This window comes from Punctularia strigosozonata (genome assembly GCF_000264995.1).
Source record: "Punctularia strigosozonata HHB-11173 SS5 unplaced genomic scaffold PUNSTscaffold_1, whole genome shotgun sequence".
Classification (NCBI taxonomy): Eukaryota; Fungi; Basidiomycota; class Agaricomycetes; order Corticiales; family Punctulariaceae; genus Punctularia; species Punctularia strigosozonata.
Window position 1 is genome coordinate 2,488,441 of NW_006767433.1, and position 18,694 is coordinate 2,507,134.

The 18,694-nt window shown below is 53.7% G+C and overlaps 6 protein-coding genes across 6 annotated transcripts; 3 read left to right on the plus strand and 3 right to left on the minus strand.

Annotated features, from left to right (window-relative positions):
• Positions 1-76: 76 nt before the first annotated feature.
• On the plus strand, positions 77-2,644 carry PUNSTDRAFT_79927 (mitochondrial intermediate peptidase; the record flags this gene model as incomplete). Its single annotated transcript, XM_007378832.1, has 4 exons — positions 77-580; positions 627-1,143; positions 1,199-1,873; positions 1,932-2,644. 4 exons carry the CDS (start codon positions 77-79, stop codon positions 2,558-2,560), a joined length of 2,325 nt encoding a protein of 774 aa, XP_007378894.1. The 3' UTR covers positions 2,561-2,644.
• Positions 2,645-3,565: 921 nt separating this feature from the next.
• Positions 3,566-5,790, plus strand: PUNSTDRAFT_140385 (cyclopropane fatty acid synthase). Its single transcript, XM_007378833.1, has 11 exons — positions 3,566-3,845; positions 3,906-4,065; positions 4,134-4,150; positions 4,203-4,261; positions 4,313-4,471; positions 4,524-4,733; positions 4,785-4,973; positions 5,025-5,039; positions 5,097-5,203; positions 5,268-5,398; positions 5,451-5,790. The coding sequence occupies exons 1-11, from the start codon at positions 3,743-3,745 to the stop codon at positions 5,717-5,719; spliced, it is 1,419 nt and encodes a 472-aa protein (XP_007378895.1). The 5' UTR covers positions 3,566-3,742; the 3' UTR covers positions 5,720-5,790.
• A 594-nt stretch (positions 5,791-6,384) lies between these two features.
• PUNSTDRAFT_140386 (uncharacterized protein) lies at positions 6,385-8,458 on the minus strand (the record flags this gene model as incomplete). The annotated part of the gene is made up of 3 exons (XM_007378834.1): positions 6,385-7,402; positions 7,457-8,076; positions 8,126-8,458. The coding sequence occupies 3 exons, from the start codon at positions 8,456-8,458 to the stop codon at positions 6,445-6,447; spliced, it is 1,911 nt and encodes a 636-aa protein (XP_007378896.1). The 3' UTR covers positions 6,385-6,444.
• Positions 8,459-8,629: 171 nt separating this feature from the next.
• PUNSTDRAFT_123737 (uncharacterized protein) lies at positions 8,630-10,759 on the plus strand (the record flags this gene model as incomplete). The annotated part of the gene is made up of 4 exons (XM_007378835.1): positions 8,630-9,106; positions 9,167-9,280; positions 9,337-9,522; positions 9,581-10,759. 4 exons carry the CDS (start codon positions 8,630-8,632, stop codon positions 10,757-10,759), a joined length of 1,956 nt encoding a protein of 651 aa, XP_007378897.1.
• On the minus strand, positions 10,704-17,003 carry PUNSTDRAFT_123738 (uncharacterized protein). Its single transcript, XM_007378836.1, has 14 exons — positions 16,702-17,003; positions 16,110-16,458; positions 13,455-16,054; positions 13,018-13,401; positions 12,837-12,963; positions 12,615-12,785; positions 12,251-12,565; positions 12,158-12,173; positions 11,977-12,056; positions 11,868-11,922; positions 11,584-11,813; positions 11,165-11,533; positions 11,039-11,114; positions 10,704-10,987 (listed from the first exon to the last, which is right to left on the minus strand). Exons 1-3 carry the CDS (start codon positions 16,955-16,957, stop codon positions 13,483-13,485), a joined length of 3,177 nt encoding a protein of 1,058 aa, XP_007378898.1. The 5' UTR covers positions 16,958-17,003; the 3' UTR covers positions 10,704-10,987; positions 11,039-11,114; positions 11,165-11,533; positions 11,584-11,813; positions 11,868-11,922; positions 11,977-12,056; positions 12,158-12,173; positions 12,251-12,565; positions 12,615-12,785; positions 12,837-12,963; positions 13,018-13,401; positions 13,455-13,482.
• A 1,033-nt stretch (positions 17,004-18,036) lies between these two features.
• PUNSTDRAFT_59311 (uncharacterized protein) lies at positions 18,037-18,340 on the minus strand (the record flags this gene model as incomplete). Its single annotated transcript, XM_007378837.1, has 2 exons — positions 18,037-18,104; positions 18,157-18,340. The coding sequence occupies 2 exons, from the start codon at positions 18,338-18,340 to the stop codon at positions 18,037-18,039; spliced, it is 252 nt and encodes an 83-aa protein (XP_007378899.1).
• Between the last annotated feature and the right edge of the window lie 354 nt (positions 18,341-18,694).

Genomic DNA, 18,694 nt, shown 5'->3' on the forward strand with positions numbered 1-18,694 from the left:
AGCGCTGATTGGAGGATGCAGCTTGAGTCGATTAGAGAAAGACGCGGCAACGCCACCGAGGTTTGCGCCGTCACCGATGCTGGCGAGAGCGGCCACCGATGCTCTGAGCAAGTCCCGGCCAGTCTTCAGGTTCAAGGGCTGCCTCCATGCACCACCTCCGCCATCAGCGCGCACCCTATCCGCCGCGGCCGCTCCACCCACCAACGACGATCTTGCGCTCGTAACGCTGTTCGACCAGCCTCCTCCGCTGCCTCGCCTCTCTTCCCGCGCTCACACGGGCATATTCGGTCACTCCGTCCTGCAATCGCCAGCGGGCTTCCATGCTCTTGCGGACGCGACCCTCCATAGAGCACGGCTACTCACGGACCGCATCCTTCGTGCCCGAGAGTCCAGAGATGAACTCCTCAAAGTTGTCAAGAACCTGGACCGCCTCAGCGACCTGCTGTGCGGGGTCATTGACCTCGCAGAGCTTGTCCGTAACGCGCATCCGGATGCGCTGTGGATAAACACCGCCAATGACGTGTATGAGAGGTTATGCGAGTTCATGAACGTGCTCAATACGGACGTCGGCCTCTACGAAGTATGTCGCTGCGCCGACTCTTGATCCGTACGCTCATCGGAAGCAGGTCTTGAAAGCCACTCTAAACGACGCCTCGATCGTTTCGACACTTAGTGAAGAAGCTCGGCAAACCGCCCTCATATTCTGGCGCGACTTTGAAAAGTCTGGCATAAATCTGCCCCCAGAACAACGAAATCGTTTCGTCTCTCTGTCCTCAGAAATCTTGGTACTTGGCCGACACTTCCTCAACGAAACCACCTCGGCCAAGCCTCCGGCGAGGATCGAAAGGTCGGAGTTGGAAGGCTTGAAGGACAAGGGCATGGGCGTACGCCTTCAACTACAAGCACAATTCACCAGGCGCGAACTACTCGTCTATCCGGGGTCCCTGCAAGCGCAGATGATCATGCGCTCCGCTCCCTCAGAAGAGGCTCGGAGAAAGGTTTATATCGCCAGTAACTCCAGCTCCCCGGAACAGATTGAAATACTTGAACGACTTCTCAGGGCGCGCGCGGAGCTTGCACAGCTGGTTGGGAAGGACAGTTTCGCGCATATGGCTCTGACGGACAAGATGGCTAAGTGTCCAGGTGAGCTGCTCAATGCGGGCGTGTGTTCCGGGGGTTTATGTTCGTTTCCTCGCAGAGAACGTGCATCATTTCTTGAGCGCGCTGATGGATTACACGAAACCGTACGCAAGGCGTGCTCTCCGGATGCTGAGCCACAGAAAGCAAGCGCATCATGGGACAGGACCGGAGCCGATCATCCAGGCTTGGGACAGAGATTACTATTGCCCTCCCGAACCGCCGGCGCCCCCAATTCCGCTGCCGCCGCTTACTCTGGGAACCGTATTCATGGGACTTTCTCGTCTATTCAAACACATCTATGGAATAACCTTCCGACCCGCTGATGTCGCATCGGGCGAAGTCTGGCATACGGATGTCCGTAAACTAGAGGTACTGGACGAGGAATGCGGTGTGATAGGTTGGATATATGCAGACCTCTTCGCTCGGAGGGGAAAGGCCAGTGGGGCTGCTCATTACACCGTTCGTTGCTCACGGCGCGTGGACCATGACGACCTCGCTGGTGATTATCGCGTCAGTAGTCATGCTGGCCCCGGCGAGGATCTGCTCGGCAAGGTCTCCGACGATTTCGAAGCAGCGCACCGACGGCAAATACGCGGCCACGAGGGTATATACCAACTTCCGGTCGTTGTGCTCTTATGCGAGTTCCCTCGGCCTTCGATAACTCGTGGACCGACCGTTCTCGAATGGCACGAGGTTTTAACTCTGTTCCACGAGATGGGCCACGCTATGCACTGTGAGTCACGTCCTTTTGCCGTTTCGTTTCTTCTGTGTTCTCATGTCATCTATCTCAGCTATGATAGGACGCACGGAGTACCAGAACGTCTCAGGGACGCGATGTGCAACAGATTTTGTTGAGCTTCCGTCCATTCTCATGGAACATTTCCTCAATTCTTCGGCCGTTCTGGGTCTCTTCGACAAGAATGACGGCGTTCTAACCGCGCAAGTTGGTAACCACCATGAAGACCCCTGCCGTTCCATCGACACGCATACTCAAATGATGCTTGCCGCTCTCGATCAGATCTATCATTCATCGGCCGTCCTGAATCCAAATTTCGATTCTACCGCAGCCTTGGCGAGATTATACGATGACCAGGGATTGATCCCTTACGTACCAGGAACCTCATGGCAAACTCAGTTCGGCCACCTTTTCGGCTACGGTGCGACGTATTACTCATACCTGTTCGACCGAGCCATCGCCTCGCGCGTTTGGCGCGAGTTATTCGCCTCCGATCCTCTCAACAGGAACGTCGGCGAAAGGTACAAGCAAGAAGTTCTGCGACAGGGGGGTGCAAAAGATCCCTGGATCATGGTCGGAAAATTGCTGCACGCGCCGGAACTGGCCGATGGTGATGCGGAGGCTATGAGGAAGGTCGGGATGTGGAGAATTGAGGATGACGTTTCTGTCCCGGGTCGGCATTGAAATACTGCCGTATTCCCTCAGTTATATGGCAGGCAGTGACTTCTGTGGATGTACTTTCCGGCTTAGTAGTGCATACGAGAGAAAGGAGGGCATCGAGCGGTTGCGAAGGCCGGAACAGATAGCGAGATGCAAGCTCATGCACGAGTCCTACACGTGGTAAACACTGCCCGCAAAACGGAACCGTTCCGGACGCAACGATGTTCATCTCCGTCTCGCCGCCGGCCCTTGCTGATACGTAGAGTTATCGGGACTTTCTGGCACGAAGGAGTGTCATGCAATCTGTCACGTGATGAAAAAGTAATTGAAGAGCTCGGTTCAACAAGATGCAACTCCAGATGAAGGCTTCAACGTTTCAACTTCACAGCTGCAATAGGTGCGGGTGACGGGAACTTCCGGTGTGGAACGCTCCTTTGTGGCCTTTTGTGACACACGCGTACGGCGGGTGACGGCACGCCGATACCTAATTACAGGCACCGAAGTTATCCGACTGGAGAACTCAATGCCAGTCTTCCGGACTTGCTTCCGACCCTGCACGCCTAAACATCGAACGATACATGTTTCGGTGGCTGAAGTTGGCGCAGCAACCAACGTGCTCATCCAGGGAATCGTGGTCGCAAATGTACCCACCCTCGGCATGATCTGAGCACATGCAATATGAAGATGCATAGGCGGCTGCTCATCACTGAGCCTGCCGCTGCACAGGCAATGTCATCGGCGGGCACCATTCACGGGAAGGCCATCTGCGGTTTCACGGGCTGATCACATATGGTCAATCCATACGTCTTCGGTGAGCACTATCATTGGGGAAGACGAACACGAGTCCTGAATGTCCTGCAGGTGTCTTCATGTTCTTCGGTTGCTGGACGAGTCCAGATCGAAAGCCGCCAATCCGCCATGATGGAAAAAATGCATGATGGACTAGAGATTTTCCATCGCGACCGATTTACCTACAGGCTGTTGGAACGAAGGTCGTTGGCTCTCTTCCTCTCCTTCGGGACGCCTCCTCCGAAACTCGGCAATGGTCCCATCTCGCACTTTATCACTTTCCCTTCGTGCGATGCAACATAATGTGGAGTGCGTTTTGGGTTGTATTTCACAGCGACCTTCCCGAGCGAATAAAAGGGCACCCCGAACTCCTTGAAGATCGCAACTTGCTCCCGCTCGATCGCGATCACCTTCAACATGAGTCTTGCTGTAACTGCCGGGTTCCCCTTCACCCTAACTTCTCTGTCGAAGTCTCCGACAACATTAATCACAAAACCTCGTACCTGGTTTAGCGCTGCTGGTTTGTGTGTTCAGCTTGACTGGTGCTGATCCGATTCGTAAATTGACGATCTGTCGTTAGCCCGATCGTCGATTTTGGCGTTTTTGGAACAAGCAATCGCCGTTGGATACCTCGAAATAGAGGACGCCCAAGGCATACACCAATTCGGTCAATATACGGACCAATGCAATGTCGTTCATATTCGCGTTATCAACGACAATTTCTGGAGCGCCCTCTTTCTGTGGGTTTTCCCCCGTTCTTGAGTGCTAGCTATATAAATCTCGATGTTGTCCCACTCTATCTCGATAGATCCGGTGATCTAGGATGTAGGTTCTCTGTGATCCCATTTATCCCACGCTGGCGTTGACATTCTCGTAGTCAGTGAAGCCTTCATGATAGGCGACATACGGGTGGATAATCTCAAGGGAGTGTTTGATGTACGTTTCACTGTTTCGTAGCGCCAACCAAGGGGTTGATTGATGGCATAGCTCTGGCTTGACAATCCTAGGATGGGCGGGATGTCCTCGTTATTCAATCGCCTATCAGCCAGAATCTCGGGCATATCAAATGCTCTATTTGGCCAATCTGTCACGCGCGCCAGATTGAATGCTATGGCGAGCTACGATCAATCGAACGAACTATTCAAGGTGAGGATGAATACACAACCAAACAGCTCTCTGGCTCATCACCCTCCCGCAGACATTCCTCAGTCGAGAGATGATGTACTCAACCGCTCTATGGGGAGAGGAGGAGGGCGGCGTTCGCGGAGACATTATCTCCGGTCCTACGCCGGACGATTTGGAGCGGGCACAGTTGCGCAAGCTGCGGCATGTCCTGAAAGCTGCTCGTATCAAACCAGGTTATCGTATCTTAGAGTTCGGCTCTGGATGGGGAGGCTTCGCTATCGAAGTACGGTATATTACCATGACGCCGCTTCCTTTGTTAATTCCAATGCCCCAGGCTGCTCGGTCCTATGGTGCTCAAGTTGACACTCTTACCTTGTCCATCGAACAGAAGAAACTCGCCGAGGAACGCATCAAGGAGGCAGGTTTAGATGGACACATCCGTGTGCATCTCATGGACTACAGACAACTGCCTCCGGAATTCGAGAAGGCGTTTGATGCCTTCGTTAGCATCGAAATGCTTGAGGTGAGTACCTGCAATTGAGGTGAGTACGGTTATTCAATATCAAATGCGTAGCATGTCGGCACAAAGGTACATCCAGCCCTCCGTGATGTCAGAAATGAAATTTTTGATAATGCCGTTTTTCAGTATTATGAAACGTACTTCAAGATGGTTGACTGGGCACTCAAAGATGACGGTTCGACCGCCGTTGTGACTTCGTCAACCTTCCCGGAGTGCCGCTTCTCCGCATATCAGTGCGTGTAGCGTGGAGCTCTCATCGCGAAACTATATTAGTGGATTGAAACCACTCTGCCGCAGACCGGACGACTTTATGCGCCGTTACATGTGGCCCAACAGCAATCTACCGAGTGCAACGGCCCTTGTCAATGCTGCACATTCCGCTTCGGAAGGTCGCTTCCTTCTCGAGGGTATAGAAAATCATGCTGCGCGTACGTATAACGAATCATCGCCGAAGCATTTGTTTCACCTCAGTTGTTTCAGACTACCCGCGGACGCTCAGAACATGGGGACGACGGGCAGCGAAGAATCTCACGCCTGCAGCCCTCGGTCTTTCACCGACGACATCAAAGCAATACATCGCGTCGTTGCCGAGGACGCAGGCACATTATGAAAACAAGTACGACTTCGACGCACTAAAGCGGAAGTGGGAATACCTCTTCTCATACGCGGCTGCCGGATTTGCCAAAGGATATATCACATGCCACATGCTGACCTTCACGAAAAACGTTCATCCCGTCGCTTGCGATTGAGTCGCTTGTGCATACATGCATGACTACCTTTTATAATTGTATCATTTCCTGTAGTTCAAACTACGATCAAGCTTGTCATGGTTTCGAGGGACGTTGCATTACAACCGGATTGCGTGGGGATCACTGCGCACCCACTGTGAGAGTAGCATACATAATTTCCAGATTAATCCGGATCCACTAAATGCAGAAAAGTGACGCTTAAGTAATGCAACATCGATGCAAACCGCCATATCGTTCTCTGCTTTCCATACATATTTCTTGAGCGGAAACATTCCACTTATATATGTCTGCTACAAGCTGCGGACTTTCTTGATGCTACATGTTGCCGTTGCCCCAAGGCCTCGCTACGGTGCTTCGCCTTTCCGAAGTAATCATTAATACTTAAAGGTTCGTGTTGGAAACACACCTTCATAGAGATGCAGTATTCGACTGGAGGAGTGCGTGAATTGGCAACTTAAAGCAGCTCGACGTGTAGTATTGAATAAATACAATGAGCACTACACACACCCAGTAGATAGCACGAAAAGCAGAAAATAATATACGAATAGATTACTGAGAACCATGGAGTGGTATACATACAGTGGATGACAGCAATGACAGCGATACATCGAGTAACGGCAACAGCAACGATAGCATAATGCAAGGGGAATTAAGATGAATGAGCACGGAGAGATAGCATGAATGAAGTATAATTTGAGTAAAATGGGGAAAGTGGCGTTGTGGGATCACATGAACTGGACGGCACGCTCGCCTGGGATTCCAAGTGAAAGATCATCGGCGTCCGGGCTAGTTGGATTCAACATGGTCCCAAAGTCGATATCGTGCGATGCGAAGTCGCAACCCGCCGCGTCAATAGGAATTGTGTCCGCTGAAACAGATGAGGGGGCCTCCATGGCCTCAAGGTCGGTCAAAGGGAGGCAAGCTGCGGATGTGCCGGAATCTGGTTCGGCGAGAAGGGCAAGGAAACTTTGGTTTTGCTCGCGGACGGGTCCAGATGAGAGACAGGAGGCGATGGAGAGCACCTGTTCCGAGGATGGAGACAAATCGAGAAGATTCGAATACGTTGCGTTCTGGTGCGAAGAGGGGTAAGACAACCGGGACACGTCGACAGAAAAGTCCTTATAATTCGGCAACGGGTCGAAATTGAACGCATCCTGGTTGCCTGACAGGGTTGAATAGTCGTTATAGCCGGCGCCGAATAAGGACTGGGATGGGTCGAAGATTGCGGGATTCGCGTTGTGAAAGAATTCACCGTCCGGCAGCTCCAAGTGAGAAAGGGGAGCAAGGAGCGACACGAGAGGGGGTGACGGGTGAGAAGAGCCATTTGAAGGCAGCCATCCTACGTCTACATTGTGGTCTGCACCGTCCATCGGGGTGGTAATTTCGGGTACCACATGTATGTTCGAGAACTTCGAGGTAAAGAAACCGCCGAAGAGATCGTAGGAAGGATCCTCGTTATGGACATCCGCACTATGTGCAGGGAATGGGTCCGACACGACTTGCAATCGGGAAGTTTTTGGGGCGCCCCGGGGTCGCTTAGGGAGACCTTCCGAGGCGGATGTAGAGAGTCGACGCTTTCTGCGCATTTGCGTAGCGGGGACATCCTCAGCTGTGACCTTCGGGCTCGCCAATGGAGAAGGTAACTGCAGAGGATGAGCAGGGTCTGCTGTCACATCGACGGATCTGACGTATTGAATTAAGTAATGAGGTCTCATGCAGATTCGTTGCAAAGCATACCTGTGGCGTTTTGCGGGCGGGCCAGACGGTGGAGACAAGCGCCGACGCTTCTGTCCGCATTGAGAGATGTCCTCCGACTCTGTCGTAGACTGGTCCGCGGGAGAAGATGAGGGTGGCGATGGATACGAAGCCGCAGGATTTTCGGGCAAAATTCCTGAGGACAATGTGCATATTGAGTTCTTGCCCTTTCGCCGGCGTCTGGAAGTTCTGTGTCCAACTTTGTCGACCGACTGAACAACAGGCTGGAGTCTCTTCACCAATTCACTCGCTCTGTACTTGCCCGAGTATAACTCAAGGGCCCGGCTACGAAGCTGTACGAATACCATTGCCAATTCTTGAGGTAGGGGTTTATGAGGTTGTTCTAAATCGTCAACGTAAGCTCGGCGAGCGGCATCGATCATATCACTTTTGCAGTTGTTGAAATAGGTGGCGCAGATGTTGGTCCAACCCATGCGCCGCCGCGCTCTGGAAAACCAATCTGATATGACCTCGACTGTGACTCCGCTTTTGCGAGCGAGACGGATCTTCTCTGCTGTAGAAGGGTAGGGATTGTGGATATTGGCGATAAGCCATTGATAAGCAGGTTCGACGTAGGACATTGTCGCGCAGATTTCAGGTTCCTGATGCTGGAATGAGTTCAACCCAGCCGTAGCGTTGGATGGAGCTTACGAAGTCCGATGACGATTCATCCTTATCGTTGGGTATGATGTCCGTGCTGTTCAATATGTGCTCCACGGTATCCAGAAATGAGGATTGGAAAGATGATGATGAGGAGTTGAGTTTAAGGAAATGTTCGACGAGTATTGACACCCGAGATGTGACACTATTCGCGATGGACCTCATTTGTTCGTCGAGCGAGTTGCTTTCGACGGCTCGCTCAACGTCGACCGAGAGCGCATCCCATGTAACGTGGAAGTCAAGTAAGGAGGTCCCGCCGCTTGTGACCGCGTTGAGGAGCTGCTGCTCAGCGGAAAGTAGCCTTTCTCGTATGTCGCTGGCCATTGGAAAGGAATGAGTTGATCAGAGGGGATTGCTTGCGGCGTGGGATCACCGTCGCCTATTGTAGACGGGGGACAATGGCACGGCATCGTACTGCCGCCATTGTGTTACGTAATACTTCGCCGTGCAAGGGATCGCTGCAGGTGCACATCGTCTTCGGCCTCACCTATCGCTATGGCCCAGTCTACCCTCGAGAGGATTGCGAAGCTGGCTCGGAATCTTTGCAAGCGAGCAGAGTCCTCTATATCTCATCCTCTGCCCACCCAATCCCATCCTACCTTGATTATATCTCTCCCGGAACCTCCAGATCTCAAAGACGAGTTCATAGAACTTGGCTGCAATGCGTCAGCTGCGGCCAAAGTATCTGAACTGCTGCGAAATTCCGGCCATCAATTGAAGCGTATCACGGAGGCGAAGAGCCAAAGGGCTTTGGAAGCTTTGCCTCAGGAGCATCTGCAGGCAAAACTGGTCGCGGTCGTGACATCGCGCTATCTTGCCATCCTGGATGGTTGGGTTACGGAACTCAAGGATCGTTTGCGTGCACGTCTTCTGGCGATCTCGCGACAAATATCCAAACGACATTTCATCTCGCATGACCCCGACGGCCGTCTCCGTCGAACTCGTAAAAACAAGCGAACTACATTCAACCATGTGCGCACTACTCTCCCGTATGCATATGCATTCTCTCACAACCCAGCCTTCCTGCACTAGGCATACGTTGCCCTTCTTGAGCATTTCTTCAGCGAACATCCCTATCCAACCACTCATGACAAAACATGGCTTGCGCAACGAACGGGTATGACCACCAAACAGATAAGCGTTTGGGTGGGTACCAAAGTGTCGTATTTACGCCTCGATACCAATGCTGACTCTCATGGCAGTATCAAAACCGGCGCAATCGATCCCCGAAGGACTCCGATTATAAGGGGCGACGCGTTATCGTACGCAAGAAGGTTACACTTGAAGATGTGAAGAAGGAAGCGCCTGAAATTATAAAACCAACTGCCGGGGAAATGCGTGATGAGCACGCTGAATTTCATGAAGTGCACTCTTCGGAGGAAGACTACGTTAGTTCTTTCAAAACTCGACCTTTATGAGGTCATTGTCTTGACACATGTTCCCTAGCCGGAGCCCGATATGATGACGCCGCAGATATCCATCACCGCGCCAAATCCATTCCACTACGCTGCGCCCAATTACGCATTCCCCACACGATATCCACCCGCATTCGAGGATGGACATGTCAAGGATGCGCGCGGAAGTTTTCCTAAGCCAACCTGGGCTCGTTGTCCATGTTCATCCACGCCTTCTATACCGGCACTCGATGTGGACGAACTCAATATCCTGTTCGCCCATTTGCGTACCTATCCGAAGCCCTGCGAGCTCACGCGCATGCGCAAGAAGAATTTGCCATGCGTGTCGGACATCAGCAAGAATGTTAAAGGTACATCGTCAAGGTTAAGAACAGACCATGCGGCCGCCAGAATCGCTATCACAACCATCGTACAAAAAGCCCCGCTGGCAGCATTCATACCGCAGAAGTTGGTGCCGTTGGTGCTTATGGCACAGTCGCGGAAGCGGCGTGCAAATCAAGATCAACCCAGTGACCAGTCTTGGGTTCGTCCTATTGCCCCGCTACCGAAACGTGGCAGCTCCGAGTTCCTGCGGATAGGTGCTTCAAGGGACTCAGAGGGGTCGCCGGTGGATCCAGCAAACCCTGCGCCTAGATATGGTCTCCCGCTTTCACCACAGTCATCTCCACGCACGGTAGCAACTTCCCCTGCCCGCCCCACGGCACCGCTTCCTCGACGAAAGCGAGTTGCTCTCAGTTCACCAACCGCAGCCGACGGCCCTCATCATCAACATCCCGCTTCCTTCGGCACTTCAACTTGTTCCATTGATTCTTCGGAGGCAGCTCCCAGGAAACGTATGCGCACGACCGCGGCATATCAGGCCCTCACCGAACCGTTCAGCTATCATGCTCGAAGCTCGTCGTCACCGTCACTCTACTTATCCGACGGCACGAACACCTCAGATGAATCACTCTTGGCTACACCACCGTCACCTGTATCGTACCCTGTCCCTCCGCTGTCCCCAGTACTCCACCTCGAGTCAGATCTACACGACGTGCTCGTCGTGTCAGAGACAGGATGCGCGCCATTTGGCGACATGTACGGAATGCACGGCATTCTTCCCCTTGCTCTCCTATCAAGCGTGGCTGCTGAATCGCCAAAGGTCACATCCCCTTCATGGTCATCCCTGAATTCACAGCTGTGTACCCACTCGATGTCTTCCTTGTCATGAGTCTCCGTGTCCTTCGGTACCAATGTCGCTCGCTTCCCGGGCCGTCGTCCGTTCCACATATTCATATTGATATTTTCGTATATATGTTTTCCATCCGTTCAAGAACCACCAGCTGCTGTCTTGCTATAGTTTTGCTCTCGTGTTACTGTTCTTTGTAATCCTTGTGTATCGATACTCGATGTTTCGTCAGTCAGGCTGTATCGTTGGACTACATATCATGAGCTACAACTGGACATGATCGCGTCGTTTCAAGTGAATACTTCGATTGCAAATGCATACTGTCAAGGATTGCCCATCACTTCCAACATCAATGGCTGCCAAGAAGGACCATTGTGCTTCACACCAGCTTCATCGCCTGTGTATTCGTTCAGCATCGATTGAAAGATCGTTAAGGGAAAAGAATACCATGCCCATCAAACTACCGAGACCGCCGCTATTACCAGCGCCACTCACGGAGCTGAATTTGGATTGGACCATGAGCTTCATAACGGTCATGGCTGCCGAATTGACTGCATCCTGCTTGCCACCTGAGGACGCACCGCCAGCGCTGTCGAAGAGCTTGCTGGCCTCTGCCATAGCCATGCTTATCATCTTCGTTTGCATGTTGCCTCCGCCTCCTGAGGTGCTGCTTCCGGAGGTGAACTGCTTGAGTACCTGCAGCGCCGCGGCGCTACCCAGTGAGCCCGCACTGAGGCTGGAGGCGTTGTTGTTTTGATATGCCTCTACGTGAGCGTTCTGTACGTGTTGCTCGTCGATCGGTTGGGTATGCTCTTGCTAATTGTGGAATATGAGAGCAGGAAGACCAACAATATTAACCAACAAACCTTGTTCTGACCGATAAAACTCAACGCTTGGGAGAAAAGGCCACTATCACCAGAGCCATGAGAAGACGCGCTGCGGACGGCCTCCTCGCCGTCAACTACCAAACGCCCGTTACTTATCGCCGGATTCATATTCCAAGGCGTCGACCTACTACTACTGTGCACGTCGTTGACGACTTGCTGCTGATTGTTGGGAGTGTTGTATTGCTGGCCACCTGTCTGGCTCACGTTTCCTACACGAACGATGAGATGGACAAAATCAGCGATGATTACAGCGCTTTATCTACCTTGAGATTCTTGGTATGCCTCGTAACCCTGCTTGGCAATGTTGATAAAATTTTCCTACGATGTGGAACATGGGCAAGGCACATCTTATCTGAATACTATGGTGCTCACCATTGCGACAGGCTTTGGACTGGGGACAGAAACAAGGCAGAGATGCCTGCACTCCGTAGAGGGAGACACAGATGCTATCGCTACAGCAATGCCATGACGTCATATCAAGGTACCTCAATGCTCATGGGAACGCAGCAGAGATAGTTGTGCAACGCCGGTATAGTTACTACGATACACATACTGCATGCGCAGTATGTCTATTCCACCAGGTCTCAATTTGGGGGTGTGGTATAATGCTAAAGTTACGATTGCAGAAACCCATTTATTCGCCAACCTTCGGTGCACCCTCCGTAGTCGCTGTGTTAGGATAAGGACTATCTACTGTATGCGAGCCTGCCTCCAGAGGCGCCGTTGTCGATGGAATGCCGGTTGACGGTGGTCCTGCCGCGGTGCCATCAGCAGCGGATGCAAGACCGGTATATTGTTGCGCGGTCTCGATGTGAGGCTGGGCAGCAGCAACGGCTCGTTCTACATAGGGTTGAACGGCGGCGGTAGCCCGCTCGATGTGAGGCTGAGCAGTCGCTTTCGCTGTTTCGACGTGCGGCTGTATTGTTGATTGTACGGTGCCGAGCATGGAGTTCGCAGTTGCCTGTGGTTTTCTTGAGATATTGTCTACACTGTTGGCCACTGTAACTCACGGTAGCAGACGCGATTGCGCTGCTAGCCAGGCCCTTTGCCTGATCAACGTAACTGGCACCGGTCGCCTTGGCAGACTCGACATTCGCCTGGCCTTCGGCCGCAGCGGCGTTCATCTTCTCGCCGAGCTGTTGCGAGACAGACACGTCTCCGGTCAAACTGGAGCCCTTGCTCTGCGTATATGATCAGACCTGCGGACTGAATACCCTCCACATAATATTCACCTGCGCGGTCGATGCTGCCTCGGATGCAACCTCTTGGGCGATCGACGCGTTCTGGTCGACTTGCTTCGCCAACTTGTCGGTGGATGCCTCAACCTCCGCCACAGCGGCGGTGGTCTGGTATTGTTCGCTGGGGTATTCATCAGGAAAGTGACGCGATAGCGGGTTTGCGAATGCCACGCACTTGGACATGATTACGGTGGCGTAACGATCGTGTCAGACTGATCGAAAGCGGGTGTATCTGAGGGAGCCCCGGTAACGCGTCGTGCATCTTTATACGGACGATCCCATAGCAAACGGTGGAGCGCGCATGATGTCATGTTCGGTGCATCCATCCAACCCCGTCATGGCGAAGTGGCTGTACAGACATTTATGGCGAGCCAGTGACGTCAAGTCGTTCTCTCGATGGATAACAACATTGGCATGGTATTGCGAGACCGACTCATTTCTGCATACGAAGCGACATTGGTGAGAGGCACGGGTATCTGGAAATTGCGAGAAGGGTAACGCAGACGGCACGGAGACGAGAACTGGTCCAAAAACTGACAGAACGAACGTAGGGGAAGGCCTATGAATAGTTTATCAACGCAGTACAATATAACATGGCGAGAGCATACTTGCCGATGAAAACGACGTCTAGTTATCTGGTCTAACGTGAAACTCGATCTTGGCCACGAGCCTGAGCATCCTCTTCCCAGCCACCCATGCGCAAGAACCTTGCCAACACCTCTTCAGAACCTCGTTTGAAAACGTCCACCCCGCGTGCCGGATCCCAAACTCGCCCGGTGGGCTTGCGAGCAGGCATCGAGGCGACCCCAGAGATCGGCTGACCTTCCGCTGGCGATATCGGGCCTTGCGAGGAGGAGGACGCCGACGGCGTGCGCACCATCGCCATAGGCGGCGAAGAGAACTCAGGCGTCTCCATAGGCGTCTGGTTGTAGACCTGTGGACGCGCCGCAGGATGAGTAACCGCCGGCGAAGAGATCGTCGGAGAGCCGCCGCTTGGCGATGCTCTTCTGAAAGGCATCTGCATCTTTAGAGGCGATACGCGACGGTGCTGTTGAATGCCCGCCAGCTTGGGACTTGCCGGTGGCGGCAGACGACTTGGAGCTAGCTCCGCACGACCCTTCGATATGCGCCTTTCCCTGATCAGACGTGCATCATGCTCGTGCGGCGAGATCTGCGCCTCGAGCGATGAAACCTGCACTGCCTGACTTCGTGTCTCAACGGGGTCTGTCTGGACCCCGCGAGAACGATATTTCGATCGACTCACCAAAAAGTTCGGAGAACCTGTCCCTGTTCTGACCGGAGTCGAATCGCCAGAGCGACGCAGGCGTCCTTTGGCAGGGTCATCGCCGCTTTCCTCCCCGTCCGAAGGGTCCTGACCGCCGTCATCGGATTGTTCATCGTCGCCTTCGTCTTCATCATCGGCATCCCGGCTTCCGGCCTCAGTTCGTTCGTCCCAGCTCATGAGCTTGCCGGTGCTCGAGCCAGCGGCTCGCGCAGGGAGCGGGGGTTGCGCCAGCCTGGAAGCATACTTCTGTATACTGGGCACAGAGTCCCAGGCATTAGCGTAGCCGATCCTTTGTGGGAAGCTGCCGGGCGGGGAGAGCAGATGAGCGACAGAGCCTGAAGGCGTGCGCACCGCACGGGTGCGCGGGCTGCTTATAGATGGCGAAAGATTCGGCGAACTCGAGAAATATTGCGCGTCTGGCGGTAGTTCGTCGGCCTTGGGGAACACGCGAGCCGGCATGGGGCGCGGTTTGTCCTCCCAAGGGAAGACGTGTTTGACATGCGACCGATCAGGGACAGGATCGTGACCGCCACCGTCGCCTGTGACATTGCGGTAGTGGCCCTGCTGAATCAAGTCGTGAGGAATAGGCGCTGGGGGCGGAGCTTGGAACAAGTGGTCAGGAGGTGCACCCACTCCTTGTGCGTCGTGAGCCTTGGCTTGATCCCATGCGTTGGTGAAAAACGTTTCGGTTGGGAAGGCAGACTGCAAAGGAGGGTCATTCGGAGGCGGCTCGATCGCAGGATTCCATTGTACCTTCGGCGGCGACGCCGGACGAGGCGGTTCTTGGTGATGGCGATTTTGGGTATGGACATGGACATGCATGTGAGGAGGCAGTTCGTGGTATTGAGCCTGTGGCGGAGAGTGACGACGGCCCGTAGTTGGGCTATGGTGCCCAGGACTGCCGGAAGGTGAAACGCGGAAATCATGTCGGTGATGGAGATGATGTGAGGACATGGGCCGGTTGCCTGCTTCAGCATGGCGCCGTTGGTGAGCAGAGCTCGAAGAGATACCAAGATGCTGTTGCGAGAAATACTGGACAGGAGAATCGAAGGAAGAGTCAGAATCGGACGGAGGCAAATACAGAGGGGAAGGTGCTGGAGCTACGTGACGATCGTGAGAATGTTGAGGAAACCCGAGGAAAGGTTCAGAAGGGGTGGATCCGTGATGGCGGTGGCCATGGCTCAGATGATATTGCTGGCCTTGTTGATGCTGTTCGTTGTCACCAGCAGGTTGGGTCCCTTGAGATGGCGACGGTGACGGCGATGGAGCCAAAGAGCGAAATCCCGGATGAGGAGCAGGAGGAAGCTCGTGAGGCTGCGGAGTTGGCAGAGTCTCGAAGCGAAATCCTTGCGGTGGTTGTGGGGGCGTGGCAGCCTCTACCACGATAACAGGGGGAGGACCGCTTCCCTGCGCCTGGTCGTCGATCTCGTCCTGCGCAACATATTCACGCTTCGGACGCATCAGGTCGACCCGTCCTTCGAGCGGCATGCGCCGGTATCCGCCTTCGGAGCGGTCCCCATCAGAAGAGCCAGCGAAGGTACCGCTGACCCCTTCTAAAGCGATACGCTTGAGATCTTCCAGACCTAACGAGCCCCCGGCATGGGTAGGAGCCTGGCTGGGGAGGGCTTCTGCGCCGAGATGAGAACCTTCATCCCATGCTGATTGGTAGCGTTGCAGTTCAAACTGAGCCGGCGGCAACGTGCGGGGGGAACGGTAATACTTGTCGTAAACGGCAAACCAGCGGTCCACCAGTGATCCGTAGTTGTACACCTGGTTGAGGGGAGTCGGTTCGCGATGTTCCAAAATCTGGCTTTGAAAACTCTCGGAGGTCGGACCGCGCCACGGAATAGCGTTCCACGGTTTGTTGGGGCCGATGAAGTGGACGGCCGAAATTTTAGCCCCAAAACGCTCGTACGCCGGAGCATATCTGGCGTGCTTCTATCAGCCGCGTGCGAGAGAAAATCAGGACAGTCTAGACTGACGTGTACGCGGCTGTGGGGGTCGTATTGTAGGTAAAGCTGAGCCTGTGCCAGTTTTCGCCGCGCCATTCGTTCAGCAGGCCTTGATCTCCGCCATCCCAACTGCCACGGGTCTTGAGCAGCTCCATGAGATCCTGAAAGTGGTGTACGCCAGGTGTGGCGACGAACACCCCGGAATTGAAGATGTCGGGCCACCCCACGTCAGGAACCGCCGCGAACTCGTGGGGTAACGTGAAGAGGTGAGAGAGCGGCCGAATGGGGAGAACATCGGCATCTAGGAAGATAATCTTGGAGTACTCGGTCAGGCGGAAGGCATGGAGCTTGGTGCAGACGTGGTTGAGATCCGGGCGTCCTATGAGGATGAACGGACGCAGCGGTCAGCAGCATATCGGCGGTTCCGGCGAGCAAGCAGGGTATAATCATGTGAGCCGGCTTTGCTCCACAGCGCCGTGTCCCTGAGCCAAGATCCGAAAGAGAATGCGCAAATGCGCGTTGCAATCCGAGATGTGGTCTAAAGAGCTAGAAAGGCACGCATATACGCCCGTCCGGCGGGCGTATGCTACGTTCGGAATATATGCGCGGGAAATTCGCTCACCAAGAAGCCGAAGGCCCTTATCGTCGTTCTGTTCGATGATCTCCACGCCGACGACGACATCGAAAGCTCTTCTGAGCAGTTTTATGGAAGCGACGTCGACCGTCTCTGGCGTGACGAGGCAGACTGTTTCGAATTGGATGTTCTGTTCATCGGCCGAGGATTGATGCACCTCTTTGAGGGCCGCGGCGAGAGCTAACGCGCCAGGTAGGTAGGTGTCGGAGGTCAATAAGGATACAAACGCATAAGGAGCGGGCATGGCCAGAGGGCCTGATGAAGAGAAGAAAGACCAAGGCGGACGCGCTTGGACGCGGTGGTGGTATGGGTACAAGATTTTGGCGGGCGGGCAGGCTCGAAGCTTCGGGTGGGACCGAGCGAGCCTTATGTCATCCTCCCCCACACTGCTACATATGGCGCAAAGCGATCCCAGATGACCAGCCCGAGCATCATCTGAGCATCATCGCAGATCGTGGCCGAGGGCCAATGTCGCACTTAGTGCGGACATTGTCCCCGACTTCGTCTCGGTCGAGGCCGTGCGCGTTGCCTTCCGTTGGGCATTACTCCTTCAGGCCCGCCGCGCCACGCTATATTGAACCAAGCGGTTCCGGGTGATTATGATCGGTGTACTGAGTGATGTCACATCCCGTGATCGGACCTTCTGGCGCCCCGCATGAGGGAGATAGACTTTGCTCTGTCCGTGCTGGCAAGTGCTGCGCCGGGTCAAAGAAGCAGTACATCTGCACAACCATAAGGCAGGGCCATCGCAAACGGGGGGGCTTGTCACGCGTGCATGACGACATTCCAAGGGAGTTTGAGAAACTCATCGACCAATCACAACGTTAGGATGTCTCTGATTCCCACGCAATGGATGCCTTGAATTGCTGTTCACTTGTTCCTGAGCTCATATGAAAAAAATCTGGATCCATAGAGCCCTCTGTTATGCATTTCCTGAGGATCGTATGGGAACAAAAATACGCTAGTTGCGCTGGTGAACCCGGCGATAGAGGGTAAGAGGTATTTTGTTAGAATTTTGGTCATGTGATGCCCCCCCGTTTGCGACCTGCCTTAACTTTCGCGAGAGTCGAAATTGGCGCACAACTTCATGTCGATCACTCTGGTTTGACTGAAACACTATCGAATCAAAAAGTCTCATCGTGCAGTTCATACGAGTGCAAACTGTGCGCTATTCGTCAGGTGTCTCGTCGCTGGCTCTCACGGTGTTCGAATGTTCTTGGTAGAGCTTGTCGCATCAATCTGAGGCATACCAGGACTTTGAATGGTTTCAGATATTACATTTACACATCATGGATGACTTTCGCTGCCAAATTACACCAAAATTCAGATAGCGCCCTTCTTTTCGAGCAGCTCCCGTGCGTGCTCCTTCGCTTCGTCAGACACATTGGGGTCTGAAGTGATTTCGGTTATCAACGGCCTGAGCTGATGAACATGCCGACTCACTTTTCATGGTGGCTTTGTAGCCAGCGTTGACGCGCATTTCATCTTTGCCGCCGTTGTTATCTTCATAACTTTCCTGTGTTTTCTCGATATCGCCGGATTTCTCGAGCTCCTCTAGCTTATGGCGGGCATGTTCTTTACCTTCCTCAGAGTTGCGGTCGTTGTTGATCGCGGCTGAATGTGACATATGGTCGATTGCGTGAAGGCTATTATTGACGAGCGCACCCTTGTACCCGCCAGCAACACGGGTGGAAATCTTGGTTTGATCCTCGACTGCGGACATAATTGTGCGGTTTGGATGGGAGTTTTGGTAGGAGATTGGCAAGTGCATCACGACGTGCACAGTTGTTATATACCTGGCCCAGAGAAAGTGCGGCATGACGATGATGACGTCGAGGATCGTCCAAGTGCGCAACTTGGATGTGCATTGTGAGGTGCCGCCCAGAAGCTACTCGTGGCGGTCCATCGAGCAGCCGACGTTATGATGAACGTGACATCGGATCTGAGGAGTCCTGAGGCCGATCGGCGACCGGGATTCGAC